At 44.4% G+C, this 26165-nt stretch overlaps 1 protein-coding gene across 2 annotated transcripts in view; it reads left to right on the top strand.

Annotated features, from left to right (window-relative positions):
• DNAJC5 (DnaJ heat shock protein family (Hsp40) member C5) overlaps nucleotides 1-25954 on the top strand; it is an 87530-nt gene extending 61576 nt beyond the window's left edge. For both annotated transcript variants that reach the window (XM_077460400.1, XM_077460402.1), the window contains exons 3-5: nucleotides 1078-1291; nucleotides 2760-2931; nucleotides 11003-25954. In XM_077460400.1, coding sequence (XP_077316526.1) covers nucleotides 1078-1291; nucleotides 2760-2931; nucleotides 11003-11106 — 490 coding nt within the window. In that variant the 3' untranslated portion in view covers nucleotides 11107-25954. The remainder of the gene's footprint in view (nucleotides 1-1077; nucleotides 1292-2759; nucleotides 2932-11002) is intronic.
• The last annotated feature ends 211 nt before the right edge of the window (nucleotides 25955-26165 follow it).

Raw genomic sequence — 26165 nt, 5'->3', positions numbered from 1 at the left:
ATGACAGCAACCATGAGTCAGATCTGTGAGAGGCCCCTGTCTCAGATGACCATTATATGTAGAAGAAGCTAATCAGCCATTTATTTTTATTTATTCCAGGTATTTATGTACTGCAGGCAATATATATATGTATATGTTTGGGTGTCCTAATTTTCTAGCAAAAAACAAAACAAAATATATTTTGACATGTAAACAAAAAGTGCTAGAAAATGCCAGGTCTTTAAGTGTTTAACCACTTGATGTCCACACTATAGCCGAATGACGGCTACAGCGCAGACCTGAATTTCCGGAAGGCTGTCATAGGACGTCGTCCCCTTTGCGCTCCCCCCGGTGATCACCGAGTCACCGATCCCGGCCCCTTATCACATGATCAGCTGTCAGCCAATGACAGCTGATCATGTGTGTAAACAAAAGCTCGGTAATCGTTTTTTTTTTTTCTCCTCACGCTGACATTATGAGAAAAAAAAGCCGATCACCGGCTTATGTTTAAGGGACATCGGTGCTAAAGAGGAAGGAGGCACATCTGCCTCCTCTGTGCCCACCAGTGCCGCCCTGTCGGTGCCCACCAGTGCCGCCCTGTCGGTGCCCACCAGTGCCGCCCTGTCGGTGCCCACCAGTGCCGCCCTGTCGGTTTCCATCAGTTCAGCGTACATCAATGAAGGAGAAAAATTACCTGTTCGCAAAATTTTATAACAAAATATAAAAAAATATAATATAAAAAAAGTGTTTTTTTTGTTGTTTTATTCTGTCTTTTTAAATGTTTTTAACAGAAAATAAAAACCGTAAAAGTGATCAAATACCACCAAAAGAAAGCTTTATTTGTGGGAAAAAATTATAAAAATTTCATTTGAGTACAGTGTTGTATGACTGCGCAATTGTCATTCAAAGTGCGACAGCAATGAAAGTTGGTCTGGACAGGATGGGGGTTTGTGCCCAGTAAGCAAGTGTTTTAATATAGGCATTAAAGTGATTAGCTTAAAGTAAAGCCATCATGAAAAATGTGAGAGCTTCTGTTCCTAAATTCTGCATCCCTTGGAAGTCCCTTGTTCATATTTATTTTTCCTGTTCACATTGCAGGAAGCTAGCGCTGAAATATCACCCGGACAAGAACCCAGATAACCCAGAGGCGTCGGAGAAGTTCAAGGAGATCAACAATGCACACGGTATCCTAACAGACTGCACAAAGCGCAACATCTATGACAAGTATGGGTCCCTCGGCCTCTACGTGGCCGAGCAATTCGGGGAGGAGAATGTCAACACTTACTTTGTGCTGTCCAGCTGGTGGGCGAAGGTGAGTGGCAGGGGTAGAAAGGCAGGTGATTAGTATTTGAAGGATCATTGGGTAGGATATATAGGTCTGCAGTCCCGCAATGTGCCATATCGATGTTGTCAAGATTCAGTTCCTTAGGGGCCTGCAAAGATGTTTTTGAAAAATAATTTTTTTCTTTGTCTTTTCTGATTTAACCACTTGCCACCCAGCAAGGTACCTGCACGTTGCTAAACTTCATGTGGTTATAGCAGGATGCAGGCATCATCCCGGTACCATTTTTTTTTTAGAACCGATGATCAACTCGCTTGTAAAAGCAATCCTAGCAGCTAACTAGCTGCTGGATTGCTTTTACAAGCAGCAGTAGCGGGCACCCACCCCACATACCACTCCCCCACGGCTTTACCAGGATCTCCCGTTTCACTGGGATACCCAATCGACCAGTCGGGCTTCTCCTGGCTGATCATAGAGGTGAACAAAGACCGGAACAGCTTTGATTGCTTCTATGATATAGGAACCCAGAGGTGATGAGTTTATATCACTTCTAGTTAGTATACAACACCATTTTTAAAAACGAAATAGATTTATTCAAACCAGTCTTGGTATGATCAGATGCTTTTAAGGGCAGAGGAGGGATTTTGGGGGTCCTATAGACCCCACATCTCTCCATAAAGAGCACCTGTTACATGCCTACTGCTGTCATAAGGGATATTTACATTCCTTGTGACAGCAATAAAAATTGTAAGGCGACAGTGTAATAAAAATAAAGTGCACCCGTGCAAAGTAAAATGCATGCGTCGGTCCTGCACGCACAGTTTGCAGCTTGCTATTGGGGCACTCGGAAGGCAGGAGGAGGACCCCAGAAAAGGAGAATTAGGGCTGCTCTGTGCAAACATTCTTAAAATAAATGTTTTTCTGAAGGAAGACATTGTTTTTGTATGGGCAGCATAAGTGACAGCAGGCGCAGGTAGCTTTTATCAAGCCACCTGCGTATGACAAGGGAGTCTGTTATACATGATATATAATTACACTGCCTTTTTAATTTTATTTTTTTTCTTTAAATACATTTTTTTCTCTCTGGGCCTGATGATATTTACCAGTTTCAACCTCTAATTGTATATACAGTATATCTTTTCTGTCATTTGTTTAATAACGCATAGAGATATTTAAGAAGAAATTGCCTTTTATTTTTAATTCTACATATTCACTAAATTACCGTATACACCACACTTTTTTAAGGTTATTATCCGATTAATCAAAACAATCTGCCAGCTAATCGATTATGGAAATAATCGTTAGTTGCAGCCGTAGACTGGATCTCTTCAAGGGTAAAGTAGCCATATTGTGACACAGACAGAAGCAAGAATCGTTTACCCTAAAAAATAGTTTTTGCTGGTAGGACGGGGCTGTTATAGTTGAAAACCATTTTCTTTTTTGGTTTCTTTCATAAATGATGTCTAACATGGTACTTTGTGTGTTCTTCTCTCCGCAGGCTCTCTTCATGTTCTGTGGCCTGGTCACAGGCTGTTATTGCTGCTGCTGTCTTTGCTGTTGCTGTAATTGCTGCTGCGGGAAGTGTAAACCTCGGCCTCCGGAGGGGGAGGATCCAGACTTCTATGTGTCGCCCGAAGACCTGGAGGCACAGGTGCAAAACGACGAGCGGGGTGAGTTGCTTCATAAAAACGGTCAGCTCTGTGGAAGAATTATCATTACGATTAAATTAGCTCTGTCTATTCTTCTTGTGATTTTATTGTATCCATTATTGGAAACACAGTTTCATCCAATCACAGCACAACTCCTGTATTGCAAAGTTCCTTATCGGACAGTAAAGCCTAACTCCACTTTTTTTTATTTCGATTTTTGGATACAATTGGGAAGAGTTAAAATTGATGTCAGGTTTTTATTTCTGTCTGTGGCCCTTGCTGGGGATATTTCCCCCTACTGTCTTTCCCTGTGAGGGTGCCGTTGTCCTTAGAACACTAAGTCAAGAAGTTTTAATCCCTCCTTGTTTGACTCCGCTCTGCGTCTTGGTGTTGTGCTTTGCTGGCAAATTTTATTTTTATTTTTATTTGTAGTTCACACAGGAAAAATAAAAGTTCAATAAAATTACCCTTTAAAAAAATTTGTTTTTAAATTCCCTGTTTGGACAGATTGCCCACCACTTAATACCTGGACAGGAAGTGAGGGGGAATTCTCTCCCATAGGGACACAGACATTAAAAAACAGGGACTTTAACCCCTCCTTGTATCTAAAAACAAAATAAAAAGTTTAAACTGGATTTTTTTTTCTAAATAAACTAGTGCTGTGCTCCAGCAGGACAAAGCAACAGGTTCACTTTATTACCTTTCCTCCTTTCATACACCCGCCACTCTGTTCACATGCCAGGAGTGAAAAGAAAGCCTTGTGTACACTACGTGGGTCGTGGCTTACACCAGGCTAATGGATCCAGATAACACATTCATCTTCCTACCTGTGAGAGCGCTGGGCCAATCAGCACTGTCACACGGAATGAGTCACATACTCAGGAGTACTGGGTGATTCCTTCGTTTCACAATGCTGAATGGAACAGCAGGGGAACAATGGAAAGGTAAGTATATGTTGCTGGAAAAGGGGGATTAAAGGGAAAACGTACCATAAAGAGGTGTATGGTGTGAATGAAATCCATTTTGCAGTGGGTGTCAATTAAAGTGGAGGGCCACCCTGAAAAAAAAAATTCATTAAAAATTAGAAAAAAATCTAAAAGAAAAAAAATGAATTTATTTTTTATTTTTTTACTTACCAGAAATGCCTGTTGCTAGGCACATAATCCAAATATGCCTCTTCCTCCTCAGCGGAGATCTTCTCTCTTCTCTCCTCGTCGCGTTGTCTTCTGGGTAATGGGTCGCGCTGTGTTCTGGGAACTGTGTGTCCCAGAACACAGCGCGTCCCATTCACAAAGCGCAGCGCGACTCGCGCATGCGCAGTAGGAAACGGGCAGTGAAGCCTCAAGGCTCCATGGCCTGTTTCCCTTAGAAAGAATGGCGGCGCCGGGAGCCGAGGGATGGGTCGGCCTCGGGCGGCCGACATCGCGGGCGCCCTGGACAGGTAAGTCGGCTTATTAAGTCAGCAGCTGCAGTGTTTGCAGCTGCTGACTTAATTATTTTTTTTTTTTTAAACGGCCCTCCTCTTTAAGTCATCATGATTAGTGGACCAGGAGCAGCTGATCATGACTAATCAGGCTTTGTAGTGCGGTGACCTGTTAAAAAGCACCCACATTGTATTCTAGAATGCTAAAGGTCAATATTTGTGTATTGGGTTAGGTAAGCCATAGATTCATTTTTCTTTCCTTGCACCATGGGTGGAAGGAAAGAAAATTGCTTGAATTCCCCCTCAATACAGTCAGTGTTGATCTGGGAATCCCTCCTGCAGTCTATTGTGTTCTGCTGGTGAGGGAGCCTTCCTGGCTGGCAGAACATGATTACTGCTAGGGACTATAACCACCAGCAGTAATCGCTTGTAAAAAAAAAAAATCAGACAAGCCGGTTGTATCCAAGTTGATAAAATTGGGTACAATCGGCCTGTCCTTTCATGGATCGAAATGCAGCCAGTCCCTGCTAAACCATCTAAATTTAAATCCATGTATGGCTGGCTTAAAAGCTACAGAAATGAGAAGTATTGGCAAACTCTCCTATTAATAAAATTGTCCTGCAGTGTCCAGTAGCTGCTTCTGACTTTAGGCTCCAAATCAGCCCCTCGCCTTCCCATCAGGCATTGCAATATGGGGACTAGAGATGGGCTCAGGCATGTTCAGGATCCTACCTGCCCGATCCTGCCAGGAAGCCAACACTGCACGTGGCTAATCACAGGCAGCAAGACATTTTCTGATCTGTGCAGCTGCGGACCTGGAAATGTCTTTGAATGAATGAAATACTTGTATAGCGCACAATGCGAACTGAATCGCCTTTCTGCCTAGGATTGGTGGTGTGAAGGGCCAGCTTCCTGGCGGGATCAGGCAGGTGGGACCCCGAACATGCCTGAGCCGATTCTTAATAGTGGCCTATTAAAAGGCACCCACATTATATTCTAGAATGTTGAAAGTCAATAGTTGTGTCCTGGGTTAGGAAAGCCATAGATTTTGATTTTCTTTTCTTCCGCTATGGGTGGAAGGAAAAAGAAATCGCTAGATTCCCCCATCAACACAGTCAGCGTTGATGGGGGGAATCCCTCCTGCAGCGCTATTGTATTCTGTTGGTGAGGAGCCTTCCTGTCCGGCAGGACACAATGATCACTGCTAGTGGCTATAGCCACCAGCAGTAATCTCATGTAAAAAAAAAATTCATCAGGCTGGTTGTACCCAAGTCGATTGATGGATTGACTTTTGTACAATCAACCTGCCCACAGATGAACTGAATCTCAGCCAGTCCCTGCTGAACCAGCCAAGATTCGATCCTTCTATGGCCGGCCTAAGCCCCAAAGGTTTAGGTGTTTTCTAGGGGTGATAAAAGGGCCAAAGATTTTACTACCATGTGTTTTTATTTTTTTAAATGTGTCACAACTAATAATTCACGCACTAGTAGTAGCACTAGTAGTCTCTGACCCTTAACCTTACCGTAGTCTAACCCCTAAACTTTAGTGACGTCCCAGCCAGCTGCTCATACTCCTCATTTGGCCGCTGGGAGCGAAGAGATTCACCCGGTACCTGCTGCCTGTTGCCCACCAGAGGACGATTTTGAGAAGCAAAGGGTATGTTGTTGGTGTTGCTGGTGGAAGGATCTTTTTCTCATGGCAAGTCGGATTAAATTGGTTGTTAACTGAGAACGCAGGCTTCGAAAATTACATCAACTGCCTGATGTGCTGGAGCACTGATTGTAAGTTGTGTATTGTGGATGCAGGTAGGAATTCAGGTAAGCTGGCCATAGATGGTTGGAACCGCAGCCAGTTCAGCAGGGACCATGTATGAGCAGGCTGAAAGTACCAAAGTTGATTGGTCGATTAACTTGGGTACAACCAGCCTGTCAGATTTTACCTATTGCTAGTGGTTATAGCCACTAACAGTAATCACTGTTCTCTCAGTGGGGGGCAGCTTCCCCCACTGAGAGAACACAATGGCTCTGCGGGAGGGATTAGGTACGTATGCTGCTTGTATTAAACAAAAGGTGCATAATTTGTGTATTTTTTTGGTTGCCTGGATTTCAGCTTTAGCTTCGGTTCACATTGATGCGGCGTGGGTTTCTCAGTGATTACTGTGCGTTTCCCACACTGCATCACAATCGCCCTCAGTTCATGCGGACTACTGCGAGTGTGTATGTTAACGACACCCTAAAAACATAGGTCACAAAACACTGTGCAATTGGCTGAATCAGATGGCATGGCTGTGAACACCCATGCAATCTGATTCCAGTGCATGCAGCATTTCTGTGCAGTGCGATTTGAGCCATACAGAATGAATGGGCTCTAATAGCACTGCAAAAAATCTTGTGACTTGAACAGGAATGCGATACGGTTCAAGTCTGAATCACATGCGGCTTCCCGCATCGCATCAGTGTGAACCGAGACTTGTACTAAATCTTTGTTTTGCCTACACAGGGCAAAGCAGTAGGTTTCATTTTTGCATTTTCTTTTCCCAAGCCGGCCACTCGGATCTGTCACTAGGAACGGAGGTCAGCCCAGTGTGAAGTCACCAGAGACAGCTTGTACAGGGCTATGGACTTCCCTTGTGACAGCTCTGATTGGCCCAGTGCTGTCACAGGGAGTGAGTCACATGCTCCTCCATACCCAGAAGTAATGACTGTTTCTTTTAGACTCTCAGTGCCAAAGGATATGGCAGGGAACAAAAAAAATGTAAATCTATGAAGGACAGATAGATCTATAAGCACTGCCACATGGACGGGTCACATTAATATCCACCAACCAAAAAAGCTGTTTTAGGGTGTGTGTGTGTTTTTTTTTTTTCCCCCATTAACACTTTTAACATTACCTGTGTTTACATGCCTTAACATTAGATAACATGTATTTCCTTCCAGTCTGGCCAAGAATGCAAAACATCTTGCTCGTAAATGTATACAGTTGCTCAACCAGCCCTAAATTCCTTTTTATTGAAGTGACTGTCACTACAATAAAAATAAATAAAGCCACGCTGTAAAGAAAAGAATTTGAGTATCTAGACTCTAGAACAGAAATGTGATATATTTCAGTGTAGCAGTTATTAGATATGGTAGCTGCATTTGTTTTTCTAAACGGTCTTTATTTTTGAGCCTAGGTTCACATATGTGCGATTCGGGAACCAGTGCAATTCCAGTGCTGGTTCCCGCATCGCACTTCTCCCACAGGCAGTTCACACTGCCTTCTGCAAACCGCTGCGGGTGTTAATACATTGTTAATGACACCCCCAGATCGATTAACAGATCGCACAGGAATCGGATCACATGGGTGAGAACACCCATGCGATCCGATTCTAGTGCGTGGGAAAAACAAGTCCCTGCACCTTTTTCTGTGCGAGTCCAATGTGGGTTCAGCTATACAACTGTATGGCTGAACTCGCATTGCTCAGACATCGCATGTGATCCGCACCTGCAGTGCAGGTGCGAATCACTTGTAATGTCAGAAATCGCCCTAGTATGAAACCAGGCTGAAGGGTCACATCACAACTTCCAAATACACAAGGATTCCCAGTCTGGAAGCATCCGGCACAAACATGCACAATGTTCCAAATACAACTGATTAATATCTCACAAAAACAAATTCAAGCATTGCAGATAAATGTTATACATTGCAGACAGATTGTGTATAACCCTATACAAAGAGTTCAATTTCGCACCTAGAGGTTTTCAATTATTCCAAGAAAAACAAACAAACAAACACACACACACACACACGCACGCACGCACGCACGCACGCACGCACGCACGCACGTGTATTGGGACACCTGCCTTTACACGCACGCACGAACTTTAATGGCATCCCAGTCTTAGTCCGTAGGGTTCAATATTGAGTTGGCCCACCCTTTGCAGCTATAACAGCTTCAACTCTTCTGGGAACGATGTCCACAAGGTTTAGGAGTGTGTCTATGGGAATGTTTGACCATTCTTCCAGTAGCACATTTGTGAGGTCAGGCGCTGATGTTGGATGAGAAGGCCTGGCTCACAGTCTCCACTCTAATTCATCCCAAAGGTGTTCTATCCAGTACAGGCCAGTCAAGTTCCTCCACCCCAAACTCGCTCATCCATGTCTTTATGGACCTTGCTTTGTGCACTGGTCCAAATCATTTGATGGAGTGGCGATTATGGTGTGCGGTTGTTTTTCAGGGGTTGGCCTTGGTTCCAGTGAAGGGAACTCCTAAGGCGTCAGCATACCAAGGCATTCTGGACAATTTCATGCTCCCAACTTTGTGGGAACAGTTTGGGGATGGCCCCTCCCTGTTCCAACATGACTGCGCACCAGTGCACAAAGCAAGGTTCATAAAGACATGGATTAGAGAGTTTGGGGTGGAGGAACTTCACTGGCCTGCGCAGAGTCCTGACCTCCTTCTCGTCCAACATCAGTGCCTGACCTCACAAAAGTGCTTCTGGAAGAATGGTCAAACATTCTCATAAACACTCCTAAACCTTGTGGACAGCCTTCCCAGAAGAGTTGAAGCTGTTATATCTGCAATGGGTGGGCCAACTCAATATTGAACCCTACGGACTAAAGCCCCGTACACATGATCAGATTTTCTGCTGATTTTTGTATTCAGATTTACCAAATTAATGTAGTACAAGGACCTGCCTGATTGCATACATATTTAAACTCCTGAGGTTTGACCTCATATTATGGTTTTGGTAAATCTGAAGGAAAAAAAAACAGCAGAAAATCTGATGGTGTGTATGGGGCTTAAGACTGGGACAACATTAAAGTTAATTTGTGTGTAAAGGCAGGTGTCCCAATACTTTTGGTGTGTGTGTGTGTGTGTGTGTGTGTGTGTGTGTGTGTGTGTGTACACTCAAACACACTGCTCAAATAAATTAAAGGAACGCTTTGAAAACACATGAGATCTCAATGGGGAAAAATATCATGCTGGATATCTATACTGATATGGAAGGAAAGGATGCCACATCGTTCAAAGACACACCGAAAATCAAAGTGAAAAAAATGATGCAGCAGGCTAGTACATTTTGCTGAAATTTCATTGCAGCAACTGAAAATGGTACTCAGTAGTTTGTATGGCCCCCATGTGCTTGTATGCATGCCTGACAATGTCGGGGCATCTTCCTAATGAGACGGCGGATGGTGTCCTGAGATATTTCCTCCCAGATCTGGACCAGGGCATCACTGAGCTCCTGAACAGCCTGAGATGCAACCTGGCGGCGTTGGATGGACTGAAATAGAATGTCCCAGAGGTGTTCCATTGGATTTAAGTTAGGCGAGTGTGGGGAGAAATTCAATGGTATCACTTCCTTCATCCTCCAGGAACTGGCTGCAGACTCTCGCCACAAGAGGCCGGGCATTGTCATGCACCAGGAGGAACCCAGGACCCACCGCAACAGCATAGGGTCTGACATTCAGTCCAAGGATTTCATCCTGATACCTCATGGTAGTCAAGGTGCTATTGTCTACCCTGTAGAGGTCTGTGCATCCCTCCATGGATATGCCTCCCCAGACCATCACTGACCCACCACCAAACCAGTCATGCTGACCGATGATACAGACAGCATAACGTTCTCCACTGCTTCTCCAGACTGTCATGTGCTCAGGGTGAATCTGCTCTCGTCTGTAAAAGGCACAGGGCACCTGTGGCAGACCTGCCAATTCTGGTGTAAAGTGGCAAATGCCAATTGAGCTCCACAGTGCCAGGCAGTGAGTACAGGACCCACTAGAGGATATCGGGCCCTCAGGACACCCTCATTAAGTCTGTTTCTGATTGTTCAGTCAGAGACATTCACACCAGTGACCTGCTGGAGATCATTGTGTAGGGCTTTGGCAGGGCTCATCCTGTTCCTGTTACACAAAGGAGCAGATACCGGTCCTACTGATGGGTTTAGGACCTTCTACAGCCCTGTCCAGCTCTCCTAGAGTAACTGCCTGTCTCCTGGAATCTCCTCTATGCTCTTGCTGGGAGATGCAGCAAACTTTCTGGCAATGGCAAGTATTGATGTGCCATCCTGGAGGAGTTGGACTGCCTGTGCAACCTCTATAGGGTCCAGGCATCGCCTCATGCTACCAGTAGTGACACTGACCCTAGCCAAATGCACAACTAGTGAAAAACAGTCAGAAAAGATAAGTAGGGACAAAAATGTCAGTGGCCTCCACCTGTTAAACCATTCCTGTTTTGGAGGTCGTCTCATTGTTGGACGTCTAGTGCACCTGTTGTTAATCAGTTTCACCTGCTTTGGTATTAATGAAATTAACAACCCCCTCTGCTTCTTAACTGACCAGATCAATATCCCAGGACTTTAATTGACTTGATGCTATACTCTGATTAAAAAGTGTTCCTTACATTTTTGTGAGCAGTGTATATCTATAAAACACTAATCCCAGAACAGAGAGTGAGAGTTGTCACCTTAGGACAGGAAGTTTGTTCCTGGCAGGATCAGCAGGTGAAAATAAAGTATAACAAGTCTGAAAAATGGAAACTATTGCAGCAATCATATCTAAGGGCTGGTAAACTGCAATGTGGTGTTTTTTTTTGTTTGTTTTGTTTTTCTTTTCTTTCTTTTTTTGTGGTTTAGATAATCTCTTTAAACTTGAGACTAAAACTTTGTATTTTTTTTCTTTTTCCAGATACCTCTGATATCCCTGTGATGGTACAGCCTAGCTCCGCCACCGAGACCACACAGCTCACCAGCGACTCCCACGTCAGCTACCGCACCGACCCATTCAACTGAGCGTGTGTGGGGCCCCTGGTTCTAGGATTAGAGAGGAGGGGGGAGAACTGATTCAACCCTACAACCCCCTGTGTAAACATGGCCCCCCTCCCCCTCCTCCCCCCCCCCCAAACCCATCATCTGACCAGCTATTATCTCATCCCCTCGCTGGGGAGACAGGCGCATGCTCACCACTCACCCTCCTGCCCCACCCTCCATGATCAAATCTTTTTAATTTATTTTTATTTTTTGTTCAAGTCTAGTTTTTAATGGGTATATTTTTGTAATGGGGACCTGTTACTACTGCACCCCTCCCTTCTGTGTTTGACCCCTCGTTGTCTGGGAGCGCAAAGCTTTCCTCGCCTCCGCTTCTCTCCCTAGAGGAGGAGTTTGCAATCCCTTGTACCATATTCCAGGTCGGCCTCGACAGGAAGCAAACTCGTCCTCGATAATCACTTGCTGTTTTATCGGCTACTGGGCAACCACCCCCTCAAGAATTTTACCTGTATGTCACGTTGTAGTCATGCGTGTGTGTGGAGGAGCGTGTGACCGGCAAAGCCACTTCTGTAGTGCGCAAGTGACGGGACGCTGGCTAGTCTGCCGATTTTCTCCTGGCGTGGAAAGGGGGTTATAGAAAATACGTTTTTTTTTTTGCTGCTGTATGTATGTGATATTTCTTATGAATCTCATTGTTTAGTGAGGAACATTCCTTTTATATGCAGCTTTTTTTTTTTTTTGCTGGAAATTGTCAGGAAGGACTTCTTAAAAGGTCAGCCCTCACAAAATGTACATGTAAGCCATAAGGTGACCATCGCCCTTTCGGCTATTTTTTGATCTCGGGGACCATTAATCCCAACACTTCCTCAGTGGCAATCCTTTTTGTTGCCTTCTAAAATCCATCAGAAAGGGTAGCACACCTTAGTGGGCGGGGCTGTGAGCTCAGGTGCAGAGAACTCACTTTTGGTGTTCCCAAGAGGCACAGAAATCCAGGCCCACCAGTATCAAACCCAAATGGGAATATTGAATGGGACTGATTTTTTTTTTTTTTTTCTTGAAGTGTAAGTCCAGCCGAAGCCTTTTCTTTTATTTTTGGATAGGGTGGGAAAATATTAGAACCCCTGTTGTTTTTTTTTTTACTGCTTTTTGGGGCTCCCAACAGCTCCACCAGGCCAGAAGTGAGGTGAAATCTGTAACTGGCACACAGACAGCAGGAAAACACTGACACGGGTTTTAGCTTTATTCTACTCTACTAAAAAAAAGGCATTTTTTTTTATGTCTTCGTTGCTGTTGGAGAAAGCTCCATTTTGGCTGGCCATACAGTTAAACCAGCAGTATCAATGTTGCTGGTAGTGTCATAACAAATGACTGGTTAAACTAGACCTGTCATGAGGTGCAATAACCTTCACTTCCTGTAGGGCACGCTGTTTATTACTTTTCTATTTAGGAAAACATTCATTACAGGGATTAACCCCCTTGGAGCTGGCGCCTCCCGGCCCTTTAAGGGGATTAGGATTAGCGGGAGGTGGGGCGGGGTTTATAATCGTGATGGGTGGTCACATGATCTGAAAGCGCCCAATCGCAAGTAGCGATCAGGAGGTTTCCGTTAACCGAGCTCTCGGCACAGCTGTATTCACACTACTGAACGCAAATATGCGGCCGATCGCCGCTAAGGCCCACCCGCCGAGAGGCCGCATATTTGCATTCGGCAGGTGCCAAGGGGTTACAGCAGTATAAAAACCGAAAATGTAACATATTGCTGCTTAGCAATCATTTGATGTGGTGGCTACATTCGTGTTTTGTTTTTTTTGTTTTTAGGTGATCTGGCCACTAACACACCTCCTTTATTAAAGCGCCCCCCTCCCACTCCAGATGAATGAGCACAGGGGGCACATTTGCACAGAAGAATTGTCAATCTGGGGGAGGGGAGTGTTATATGTACTATCAGTTTTAAATACACTTACAAATTGAAGCCAAACTCCAGCTAAAACTTTATAAGCAGTTACAGTAACCGTTTTTGTTTCTTTTGGGATAAAGTTTGGGTGAATGACACATCCATTAATAGCACCATATCCCTTGGGTAAATATTCAAGCAGAAGGATTAATCAATGGGACTTTTGAAGGGTGCCGAGATTTATAAACTATACATCAACCTTCACTAAATGGTGGACCAAGGTCCGGATCCGGACCGACAGACAACCCAGTCTGGACCGACCGACAGCCACTCTGCTGTGCTGGATCCTCACCAAGCTTCAGTCTTTCTAGGACTTAGGACCGCCGGTGTCATAGCAACCAATGATGTTGGAACATGTGTGGCCTGCTCCCTACAGCCGCTTTTCCTCCCAGTTCCTGCACACTGCCTGCCCGGCTCTAATGGGCAATTAGATGGGGGCCACCTGATGCAAGGGGGCACTAGATGGAGGTCACCTGATGTAAGGAGGAACTCAGATGGGGGCCACCTGATGTAAGGGGGAACTCAGATGGGGGCCACCTGATGTAAGGGGGAACTCAGATGGGGGCCACCTGATGTAAGGGGGAACTCAGATGGGGGCCACCTGATGTAAGGGGGAACTCAGATGGGGGCCACCTGATGTAAGGGGGAACTCAGATGGGGGACACCTGATGTAAGGGGGAACTCAGATGGGGGACACCTGATGTAAGGGGGAACTCAGATGGGGGACACCTGATGTAAGGGGGAACTCAGATGGGGGACACCTGATGTAAGGGGGAACTCAGATGGGGGACACCTGATGTAAGGGGGAACTCAGATGGGGGACACCTGATGTAAGGGGGAACTCAGATGGGGGACACCTGATCTAAGGGATCACTTGGTGGGATTCCTGATGAAAGGTGGTTCTATTTTCTTTTACTTGAGATGTGATTGGCCTGTTTTTGTTTTATTAGAGAGCGTTTCAGACCATGGCTTGAAGAAAATTTTAGCAACTGGGCCTCTTTAAACTTTACCACTGTTATACATGAACAAGTCACCAGTTAAAACTTCAACATTTATTGATATACACAGTGTTAACATTTTTTACATGGTTGCTGGTGTATTCATTTGTGCAGTAATATGCCTGTATACGCTCCCAACATGTTTTGCCCACTGGGGCTTCTTCAGCCTTTATCCCCTGAAGAAGCCCCAGCGGGCGAAACATGCTGGGAGTCCATACTGTCATATTGCCGCACAAATTAGTAGACTAACAACCATGTAAAAAAAAAAAAGCATTTATATTTTAATTTGAAATGTTTTTAACGTATATCAATAAATGTTGAAGTTTTAACTGGCAGCTTGTTCATGTATAGCAGGGATATGCAATTAGTGGACCTCCAGCTGTTGCAGAACTACAAGTCCCATGAGGCATAGCAAGACTCCGACAGCCACAAGCATTACACCCAGAGGCATGATGGGAATTGTAGTTTTGCAACAGCTGAAGGTCCGCTAATTGCATATCCCTGATGTATAGTATACACATTCCAGCACCCTTCAAAAATCCCATTGGTTAATCCTTCTGCTTGAATCAATAAATACAAACTGATCACTGTAAGCACCTCTTTCAGTGGTAAATGATTTGTTTCATCCCTGTAACTGTGAAAGAGCTTGTGGTGGTGAAAGCCAACAGACTTATGGGCTGGATCACCAGGTGAAAATAAAGGAAATAAATCCTAGAAAGGGTAACGATTGCAGCCATCACATCTAAGACATGGTAAGCAATATAATAAGTATTTGGTTTTGGGAATAATACTGCTGTAAAAGAGACCTCGGCTTCACAGTAAAGCCAGCACCTTAACCTATCCCCAGTGCAGCCGCAGAAAACCAGTAACTCTTTCTATGGAAAAAAGAAGAGCGGTGCCTGTGGGAGTCCCTAAGCTGTAATGGTTTCATTTTTTGGAACTGTGTACGCCCTGTGCACCAAAAGCCAGTGTCCTGGTGAACACATCTAACCACCGAAGTAAAATTATCCTAATCATGTTCAGAAAAAGTGATTTCTAATTTCCTCCTAGCATGACACGGCTGAAGTGTTGTCAGTGGCGGAGACTGGCATAGGCACCTATAGGCACATGCCAACACTGACTCTGGAGGTGTGTTCTAGGAGATCAACTCCTGTTTCTGAAGCTGTAGGATTTTCTGCACTTAGAGCTTTAGAAACAACTAATAAAAGCTTATACATTATATAACCCAATGTATGCAGACACCCTGCAAACCATTGAGGTCAGGTTTTTTTTGTATTCCTCCGATGCTGCATCATACGGACATGGTAGACAATTGTGTGCTTCCAACCCTTGCAGCAATAGTTTGGGACAGACTTTTTCTCTTCCAGCACAACTGTTCCCCTTTGCACAAAGCCAGCTATATTAAAGACATTGCGGTTGATTTTTGATAGTCCAGCAGGGGAGAGCTTAGGCAGAGCGGACAACGCTTCTTGGGAATTCAGTGCAGCAGAGGCAATAGGGGGGTAGATTTACTAAAGGTGAATAGACTGTGCACTTTGCAAGGGCAGTTGCACTAGTTTTCCCCTAGAGCATAGTAAAGGTAGTGAACCTTCTTGTAAAGAATACACAACTGGGTGCAAGGAAATGCAAAAAAAGAAGAAAAAAAAAAGGAGAAAAAAAAACAACTTTTTTTTTTTCTTGCACATGATTGGATGATGGAAATCTGCAGAGCTTCACCACATTTACTGAGTTCTGGGGAAAATGAGTGCAACCGCACTGGCAAAGTGCACAGTCTATTTGCCTTTAGTAAATCAACCTTCTTGTTTGATGAGTTTTCCTGCGGAGGAACTCGAGAGTCCTGACCTCAACCCTTCCTTTGAGATGAATTGGGAACACTGATTGTGAGGCAGATGTTCTCCTCCTCGATATCGGTACCTGACCTCACACAATGTACTTTTGGGTGAGGGGGAGGGGCATGACTTCCCAGCATAGACACAATACAAAATCTTGTGGAAAGTCTTCCTAGAAGAGTAGGGGGGCTGCTACAGTCACAAAAGGGGGGGGGGGGTGGAGGGGACGAACGGATAACACCTTCTTATACCCATGGTTTCTAAATGGGTTTTTCAAATATGCTTATATAGGTGTGATGGTGGTCCTGTGGGGTTTACAAAGTTTTGACCATATAGTGCAGGGATCTGCAATTAGCGGACCTCCAGCTGTTGCAGATCTACAAGTCCCATGAGGCATAGCAAGACTCAGAGCCACAAGCATGACACCCAGAGGCAGAGGCATGATGGGACTTGTCATTTTGCAACAGCTAGAGGTCCGCTAATTGCAAAGGCAATTTAGAGTTTTTATCCTTGTACACACTATTAGTTTTTTTTCCTTTTCCGTTCAACCCAGCGGGTCAGAGCCGCTGTACTAACAGTCCGATGTTAGTACAGTGATCCCCCTTGCTGTGCTATTGTGTTCTGACAGGGGGACGCCCCATCCCTGCCAGAACACCCCGGTCAGCGCTCTCAGCCATTGGCCGGGAGCCGATCAGCAGACCTTTTTTTTTTTTTGGTCATGCCCCTTTGACAGAAGCCGGCCCTGACTCCAGTGCACACGGACCTAATCTCGCCCAGTTTCTATTGAACCCGCCGCCGCCACCCGACATTCAGCCCGTGTGTACTAGGCTTTTGTCTTTAGCTTCCTGTAAATATATTGCACTGTTTGCATAGTGTTTTCTCAGGTTCTGTAGTCTTGCCAATGGCTTTTCAGTCGTTCCCCCAGTGACAATCCCCTCTCCAAACAATGGATGTGCTTTTGTGTCAACACTGAGTACTTTGCTATTTATGAATTGATATCTGATTGTTCGCTCCTCTGATTTGTACACTTTATCGATCATTGTTGCTGGATCTGTTTTTTGTTTTGTTTTTTTGTCCTGTCGAGCCTGTTGTTTCTGGAGAGCATCTTGGCGAGGCCTGAGGAAACGGAAATCCTCTGTTGAATGAAGAGACGTTGCACATAGTGAAGTCCCCCATTCATCGCGGCGAGCGCCGGGTTCCGTTAGAGAAGCCGTAGTGTGGAGGCCCTTAGTATGTGTACAAGCCTGGCACAGTGACCATGTGCGGTGTGTATTGCTGGCGGTCTTGCCATATTTATTTGTATATATAATGTGTGTAGTACTTCTCAGCGCTGTACTTATCTGTATATAGTGTCACTAGTGTGCACAGCGCTATACCTGGTGCCAGGCGTGTGCTCGTAAGTATGCCAAAGACTCCGCCCCCTCTTCCCCCTGCTTGACCTGTGTACTATAAGTCTATGTAGCAATCAGTGTGGTGACAGACTAGTCTGCATTATTGAGAGGTTCACCTGCTAACCCCATCCTGAACTCCGCTCAACATGGACCTTTATCTGTTTTGGTTGGAGTGGGTACGGGATTTCTTTTTATGCCAGGTTGTTTTTTTTTGTTTGTTTTTTTAGTCTGACATTTTATAAAAGGGATGACTGTGGCTTACAAGCAACATGCCTCCCTGTGCCACCAGCCTGCCACTTATATGATAAGACAAGGGATATGCAATTAGCGAACCTCCAGCTGTTGCAGAACTACAAGTCCCATGAGGCATACCCTGTTTCCCCTAAAATAAGACCTAGCGTGATTGTCGGTGTTGGCTGCAATATAAGCCCTACCACCCAAATAAGCCCTACTCTGTTTCCTCAAAAATAAGCCCTACCCTGAAAAGAAGACCTACAAGGACTTTAACTAGGGCTTATTTGGGGGGGTAGGGCTTTTATTGCAGCTATCACCGACAATCACACTAAGTTTTATTTTAGGGGAAACAGGGTAGCAAGACTCTGACAGCCACAAGCATGACACCCAGAGGCAGAGGCATGATGGGACCTGTAGTTTTGAAACAGCTGGAGGTCCGCTAATTGCTATCTCTGTGATAATAGAATCCACTAATGCAAGATATAGATATACTAGTTGCCAAAAAAAAAAAAATTATGCAGTTGAGTAAATGATACAAGTTTTAAGTGAAGAGATCAAGTGATCCTTACTATGAGATTTTGGCTTACAAGGCTGGATTTACTGACTGTCGGGTAATATCACTCCATACATGAGACTGGTCTGGTTTTTGGTAGTGAGTGGATACATAGGATGCATACACATTCTTTGTATTGTCCCCAGTGCTTTTATCGCCCCCCCCCCCCCCTGGATACAGCTAGCACTGTCTGCTCAGGGCATTATCATTTGTAGTCGGGCAATACAAGAGCTCTTAGTCATGGAATGAAGGCGAGGCGGTCTAAACTTCCATTTGCCATGTCGTGTCTGCCGACCCTAAAGAGATCCGGTCACAGCTGTTCTTATAATAGAATCTGAAGCTTCAATTTTTGTGAAATTGTGCAGCGGCTGCAGCATTGGGTACATGGTACACACCACTCCCAGCTCCAGAGTGTGCATACCCATATCAAATAACAGAGCCCTGTAGTTGTTTACATTTTTTTTACTAAATATGGGGGCCTGAGTTTTGGTAGTGCTGTGCACACTCGGGATCCGAGAGGCGGTGTGTGAGGTTAAGCAGTTGACAGGGTAGGAGCAGCAACTAAAGTCAAAATGTTATTTCACATGTGGATGGAATGGGGAGGGGGTTAGGACCCCTGTCAAATGTTTATTGCGGTCGCTGTTAGGAAAATTTACTAATTGTACTGGTCACCAGTGTCACAGAAGTGAAAGTGAGGGTATGTTCAGAGTTTTCAGCTGCCAACAGAACAGGAATAGAGGGGACATCCTTCAGTGGGGACACTTATTTCCATAACACTTTAGTGGGAATTCCCTTGGAAAGATATTTTCACTTCCTCATTGTATGCAAATATGGACTGGGACTATATACGTAGCAGAGAAACATATAAAAATTATATATAAAAAAAAAAAAAATCTATATTAAAATTGTAACAGTTTAAGGCCACTTTCACACCAGCGGACCAATCGGACCTGCCTGTTTTACAGACAGGCCCGATTGGACCGCCCATTGTTCTCTATGGGGCAGCGCATGTCAGCGGACATGTGTCCACTGTCACCCGCCGGCATCTGATCCGATCCAGTCCACTAAAAAGACGGATGGGGATACGTTCACTGCCCATCCGGGGTATCGGATGGAAATCAAAATGCAGTCTGTTTCCATCTGACCGCCCCATAGGGCGTGGCAGGCTGTGTCCGCTCTGCATAGCGGAGCAGACACGGACTTGTCATCCGCCTGCTCAGCGCGGGGATCAGCAGAGCTGGTGGATCTGCTTGGATGGATTCCTCCCTGTGTGGCCTAAAAGATTGCAATCGATCACATCAAGGGTTTATGTAGCATATTTACATTCCATTAAATGCAGATATCTTCAATATCAGTCTGTAAAAACACACTTTGAAGCGTTTCAACTCCGTCTTCATCAGGTGGTAAAGAATATGTTCTGGAATACAAACATAAGTAAATATCCACAAAAACATTGTAAAACAAAACAAATGTAAGCCAACTAGCAGGTCCAATTACTTACACAGATCCCAGTGATGCATGTATACGATAGACGTGAGTCCAATGAGAAAACCCAGGAGGGCAAGCCTGATGTAATGCAAGGGATGCCAAACCCCCCCAAAAAAAGGAAGTAAAAGTGAATGATGACCTGACATATATAATTATATAGGTATGGGATCCAAGTAAAAATAGAACTATGCTACTAGGCAGACATTAGAGGAATATTAATACCCCAAAACACTCACCTAATATCTACAAAGGTAAAGCCTTGGATCAACAAAAACAAAACACATACCATATATAAATGTAATATATGTTCCCATGACATCTAAGTGGGAATTGCCTTTGAAAGATCTTCTTTTACTTCTTGTTGAGTCTACACACAGATGGGCCAAAAAACAACAACCTGACGGTAGTTGTAACCCTTTCTACTCTATCCAAATTTTAGGTCTAGTTTAGGGGCCTGCTCACAGCATTCTCTTGTAATGTCAGCCAACACACGTTAAATGCTTTGGTGCATTGCAGTGCCATTTATTCTGAATGCCACCTAAACGCACTCTGCAACCGACAAGCATGAACATGCATTGCTTGCACCAGAACACCTCAACGCATGTCGGTTGGCAAGATGCAATGAGGTGCCATTCAGATGAATGACGCCCACATCACGTGAATGCACTCGGTGCGTGTTGCCGCACGTTATTAAAAAAAACTTTATTGAACACTCAGATTCTTGAAACAGCAGGGACAAGACTGGTTCTCCTTAAGGTGACAATTGCACGGGAATTATTTCACGATGATTGTACCTAGCTTGCAGCGAGTTACCTTGACTTCAGTGCCCACATGGTAGTTGGTGCAGAATTGAAGAATAAATGGCTGGTTGCCATCTGTTCTGAGCTGTCTCTCAGTTTCCTAAATTCTGGGATGCCATGAAACAAGTCTGTACAATAAAGTGGTGCCAAAAAGCTATGACCGTTGGGGCAATTTACTAAGACCGGAGCAGCTGTGCATGTCAACCAATCGGCTTCTGTGTTTTGTTTTTAAAGCTGAAATTAGAAGCTTTTTGGTTAATATGCACAACTGCTCCAAATTTTGTCTTCTGTAGTTTTAGTAAATCCCCCCCCCCCCCCCCCCAATGCATTTAGATTTCTGATTGGTCATTGCAGCAGTTTGCACTTTCCTCATGGCTTTACTGACTAATGAAGACCACCTCCATATCTGATGTGATTAAAGTGACCCTATCGCTAGACCAGGCAGCTTAGCCCAAAAAAATTCCCGCAGGTCTATATGTTCACTTAAAGAGGGGTTCTGCCCCCACCCCAAAGAATAGTTAAGTCAGCAGCTACAAATACTGTACCTGCTGACTTTTACTATTGGGGCACTTACCTTTTGCAGGTATCCAACGGGGTCCTCACCCAAACTGATACTTGAATCGGCTTTTGGGTGCTAGCGCCACCATCTTGGCTAAAGGAAACCGGCAGTGAAGCCTTGCAGCTTCACAGACAGTTTCCTACTGCGCATGCGTGAGTTGTGCTACACTTTGTGGGGGGGGGGGGGGTGGGGAACTTCCACCTCACTTCGCCATGTCAAAACCAGGTACCGGCTCCCGCTCCGAAAGGTGGCAGGGGAGAGGGAGGCAGACAAGTGGAGCTTCCCCTTTTGGGTGGAGCTCTGTTTCAATGTGTTTTGTGCATGATATTTACCTGTAAATGCCTACATTGTGTAGGCATCTAAAAGCCCTCGAAACGGCTGCTGGGTTTTCCGGCACCGTCGGACCTCAAGGGACACTTTTTAGGCCTATTTCACACAGGCTTCAGCTTGTAAAAGAGCCGTGTGAACAACGAGCGTTCAAGAACGGTTATAGCGATGAGCCTCGAGCAGCTTTCTCTAAGGCCTTAACGCTCCCCTTCATCACCTGTTTGGAAACGTTATACACAGATCCTAATGGGAGTGCTGATTGTCACGTCAAATAAGCTGCTAGCAGGCTTTCAAGTAGGGGTAGATGCCTGCTAGCAGCTTATTTAAAGTGGCAATCAGCACTCATATTAGAATCTGTTTTCGACATTTACAAACTGGAGCTGAATGGTACTTTTAAGAGCTTCAACAAAGCTTTCTGAACGCCCTGCAAATGCTTGCTGTTCACACTTCTCTTATACAAGCTAAAGCCTTTGGGGGAAGCTGTCCTTATAGCATTTGCCTTCATAGGTTTATGTAGGCAGCGGCAGAGAAGCTGGGCCAGCACAGACAGTAATCAGATACTCTTAGAGTAGAGCAATCGTGGGGGGGGGGGGGGGGGGAGGGAGAGCTGCGCTATGGAATTGACTCCTGGGGTGGTCAAATTTTCTTATCTTGTTCAGTGACACATTGCAAGTGAATAAAATAAATAACTTTGTAAAGGAAAGTATTACAAGTGAGCATCATTCATTTACTTGATTGTTCTGCATTTTTATTGTCAATTTGGACACAGAGCACAGATACAGAAAAGTACCTCTTTAGGGACTTTGGTCAGTAAAATAGAGCAGATAATAACAATTACTTTTATGTAAAAGTTTCAGAGTGGAAGATAATAAAGCTCAAAGTTCTGCTTTTGGGGGAGCCAATTTCCTACAACTAGCTAAGGCCCATAAATCCATTGAAAGACGCCGAAGACCCCTTCTGGTGAGCCGCCTTTAGCATAAAAAATTATTATAGATAATTCCTCTTTTTTTTTTTTTTTTTTCCGTCATAGTGTAAATATAGTACCAGCTATTTCAAGGTTTACATGTAAATATATGAAAAGATTTGTGTATATGAATTATTGGTCATTTTTTAAGCAAAACTCCAGGCAGACAGCTGAAAGAGAGGGCCTTATTTCACACAGGCTTCAGTGTGAACCAAAGCTTTCAGCAAGCTTTATTGGCACTTTTAAAGCGCCGTTCAGCTCAAGCTTGTAGTTGTTGAACACAGATCTTAGTTGGAGAACTGATTGCCACTTTAAACAAGCTGCTGGCAGGCTTCAGCACGCATTTCAAGCTTGTTGAAATGTTATATGCTAATGAGAGTGTGGATTGTCACTTTAAGGCTGCATTGACACCTGAGCGCAGCGATTTTATTGGAGTTTTTGTAATTTTTGAGCGTTTTTAGAAGTGAATTACAAGCGTTCTACAGCTTCAGGCGTTTTTGTTTAGCCCAATGGAGAGCACTAGGGGAAAGCTGAAATTAGGGTTGGAGAGCTGCTGTTTGAGCAGAAAAACATGCAACAAAACGCTTGTAAAAATGCTCAAGTCAGGCGCTTCTATTGAAGTCTGAGGCCAAAAAGCTTGTGTACTTTTTTTTGAGACGCGGGCATTTTGCTTCAGTCGACAGAATGCTCACATGGAAACGGGGGGCCATTGAAATGAATAGAATTAGGCTTGTTGAGTATTTTAGAGCTACAAGCTTTAAGCAGACAATCGCTCAGGTGTAAACGGGGCCTAAACAAGCTGCTAAGCAAGCTTCAGCACAAATTGAAGCCTGCTAGTAGCTTGTTTAAAGTGACAGTCAGCACTCAGAATCGAGATCTGTGTATAACATTTCCAAGCAGTTGCTGAAAGGCACTTTATAGGCTTAGGGAAAGCTTCTTGAAGCTTTGCCAAAAGGTCTATAAAAGCTTGCTGTTCACACTGCTCTTATACAAGCTGAAGTGTCAAACATGCCTTATACACATAAGCAAATCATTTGCAATTCTGTTTAGAGAGTCTTGAGATTTACGCAGTCAGTCATCGGCAAGCAGGATAACTCCGGTAAATGCTAGGCCCCTATTTGGAAAGCTAAATCGGCTTGGCACTTGGCCTTGCCACAAGACTAGCTGAACAGAATCGCATACATATATGTAGGAGAGTAAAACAATTAAAGTGGAATTTTACTCTCCCATTCAACATTGACTATTTGTAATACTTATGCTGCTAGCATTAGTAAATGGATAGGAAAGTCTATCATATTTACTTGTTTTAAACTTTTTTTTTTTACATTTCTTCATTTACTTCCTGGTTTCTTGCCTAGGCAAATAATGTCTGACATCTCGGGAGTCTTCAGCATGGGAGGAGGGGGAGGGGTTTTTCTCAGCTGAGCACACTCCTGCATGCATACTTGAGTTAAGGGCAGATGGATTCCAGGAAGTAAGTGCTACATCAATTAGTTGCCCTTACTCAAGATGGCCACAGCCAGAAATGCTATGGGGGGGTTCTTTTTCAAAGTGATTTCTCAACCAAATAAAGCATGGAGAGATGGATGAATGGAGGAGTTTGCTTTAAATATTGAAAATGAATGTAATAGCATTTTTCGTTTGTGGTGCTCAGATGCAGCAAAGATCCGCTTTAAGCTGTTTGCCTTGAGTGCAACTACAGCGTCGTGCTTTTAGGCATTTTTTTTATTTTTGTTTAAAGCAGTGTTGCATATATGTCGAGCGTTTATCTAGACGTTTTGTCTTGGCCAATGAAAATCACTAGGGGGAGGAGATAAGCTTAAAAAAAAAAAAAAAAAACATAAATAAAACGTTCAAATCAAGTGTTTTCAGCTGTTCCCATTGAAGTCTTAAAATTCTGCCCAAAAAGAAGCTCACGTACTTTTTTTGAGGTTCTGTTCATACCATAGCACTCTGAAACGAGGGCGGAATTACCACGATTCTGCCCCTGATTCCGAATCATACTTGCGATTCCTGTTGCTTTCAATGTCACCCCAATCGCGGTGTGATTTTTGCTGCGATTGTCGGGCAACGAATCGCTGTAAAATCGCAAAAACTGAATCGCAGGATGCCTGACGCCTGCGGAACCTCTTTTGGACGACAGGCATCCCGCGATTCTGTTTGCACGATTCGTCAGGCAACAATTGTGGCAAAATCGTGCCGCAATTGAGGCGCAATTAAGTAACAGGGATTGCAAGTGCGTCTGGCAATTTGCAGCGATTTCACCCGTGATCCGGAACGCCATGGTCTGAACAGAGCCTGAGCGACAGGCGTTTTGCTACAAGGAACAGAACGCTCAGATGTGAATGGGATTTTGCTTGTTGAAAGTTTTTGAGCTACTCGTGTGAGTGAACAGGGGCCGGAAAAGTGAATCTTGTCTTATCTGCTATAATGTCACAGGGCTGGTCCACCCAAACCTGGTAGTTCACTAATGATAGCAACCTTCAAGCTGAATCACATTCTGGTTCCTTGTATCTCTCAGGTACCTCCATGGTGCGATTCCCTTATCACAGTTACCAGCTCTGCAACCCCTAAGAGGGGGGGGGGGGGGGTCGCATTCTTTGTATGTAATTTTTCCATTTATTTTTTGACCACCTATAGCACGTAAAAGACTCTGCAGAGCTGCTCACATCAGTGAGTGCTCAATTAGGAGTTTAATCTGTCATGGTCACTACAATAGTCATATACAGTAGGGTATTGGGTGCTCAACCTGTTGCCAAAACTACAAGTCCCATCGTGCCTCTGCCTTTGGGAGTCATGCTTGCAACTGTCAGCTGTGCAATGCCTCATGGGACTTGTAGTTCCGCAACAGCTGGAGGGCCGCAGGTGGAGCACGCCTGCAGTAGGGTCTAACAAGGTAGAGGCTGACAGGTATGGGTGGAAACCCAATACAGACTCCATGGAGATCCTAGGAGTATTTGTACACAGGACCCCAGTGCTATACAGCAGTGCTTCTCAACTCCTGTCCTCAGGACCCACTAACAGGTCAGGTTTGCAAGATAACTGAAATACATGACAGGTGATATCATTTGCTGCTCAGTGATTGCCGTATTCTAGTCTGCATCTCCCCAAGGTAATACATAAAACCTGGCCTGTTGGTGGGTCCTGAGGACTGGAGAGGAGAACCACTGCTCTATGGTAAACACAAGGTGACTTTTTTTGTATCTACCATGACAAATGCAATGGGAGAAGTAAGACTCTATGGTAGGGAGAAAGAACATGGAGCTCTGGAGTCCTTACTCTATATTAGGATCATGTAGGCATTTTAATCAAGTTGTCTGCTTGTATCTGTAGGTTTTGGGCACCCCCCAGTTCTGGTGGATATTCCCTTTAAGACCAAAATTTTGATTCAATTCACAATAGATACATGCTTCTCTCAGTTCAACTGAATCTTTCGACTCTCTTCTCCGTTCCATTTCGAACGCCCAGCCTACAACTGTCCTCCACCCGCCAGGAGATGATGTTGCGAATGTCAGCGTCCGGGCATCTGTGTGTGTCTAGTTACCCTGGGGTGGGGGGGGGGGGTGTGTCTGGGAAGGGCCGGGGGTGACGATGTTCAAGGTCCCTCTGACCATTTGCAGAGGAGAAAAAAAAAAAATTAAATAAGTAAATAAAATGTTTTTGTTTGTAGCATGTCATTATGTATGTTTGAATATTGCCTAACGTGAAACAAAGCGAAGAAGGATGCTAAGTTATCAGAACCACTTCTGTAAAATAAATGTTTCAGTGCAGGAAACTCTGGGCTGTGTTTTGTTTTTTTTGTTTCTTTGTTTTTTTTGTTTTTTTAATCTTGATACATTCTTTTGTTCCACAGAGTCGCACGTCATTTATTCGGCCAATCACAAACTGATTTTCTGAATACATCCAATAGGCAGAGAATGATGCAGTTCTTGAATCCATATGATCTCAGGATCATAAGTGACCCATTTGCTTGCACATGTTCCAGA

The sequence above is a fragment of the Lithobates pipiens genome, unplaced genomic scaffold (genome assembly GCF_037356315.1).
Source record: "Lithobates pipiens isolate NorthernLeopardFrog02 unplaced genomic scaffold, aLitPip1_a1.2 Scaffold_28, whole genome shotgun sequence".
NCBI lineage: Eukaryota > Metazoa > Chordata > Amphibia > Anura > Ranidae > Lithobates > Lithobates pipiens.
Note: the sequence above shows the minus strand (reverse complement) of the source record. Positions and strands in the feature narration are given on the sequence as shown.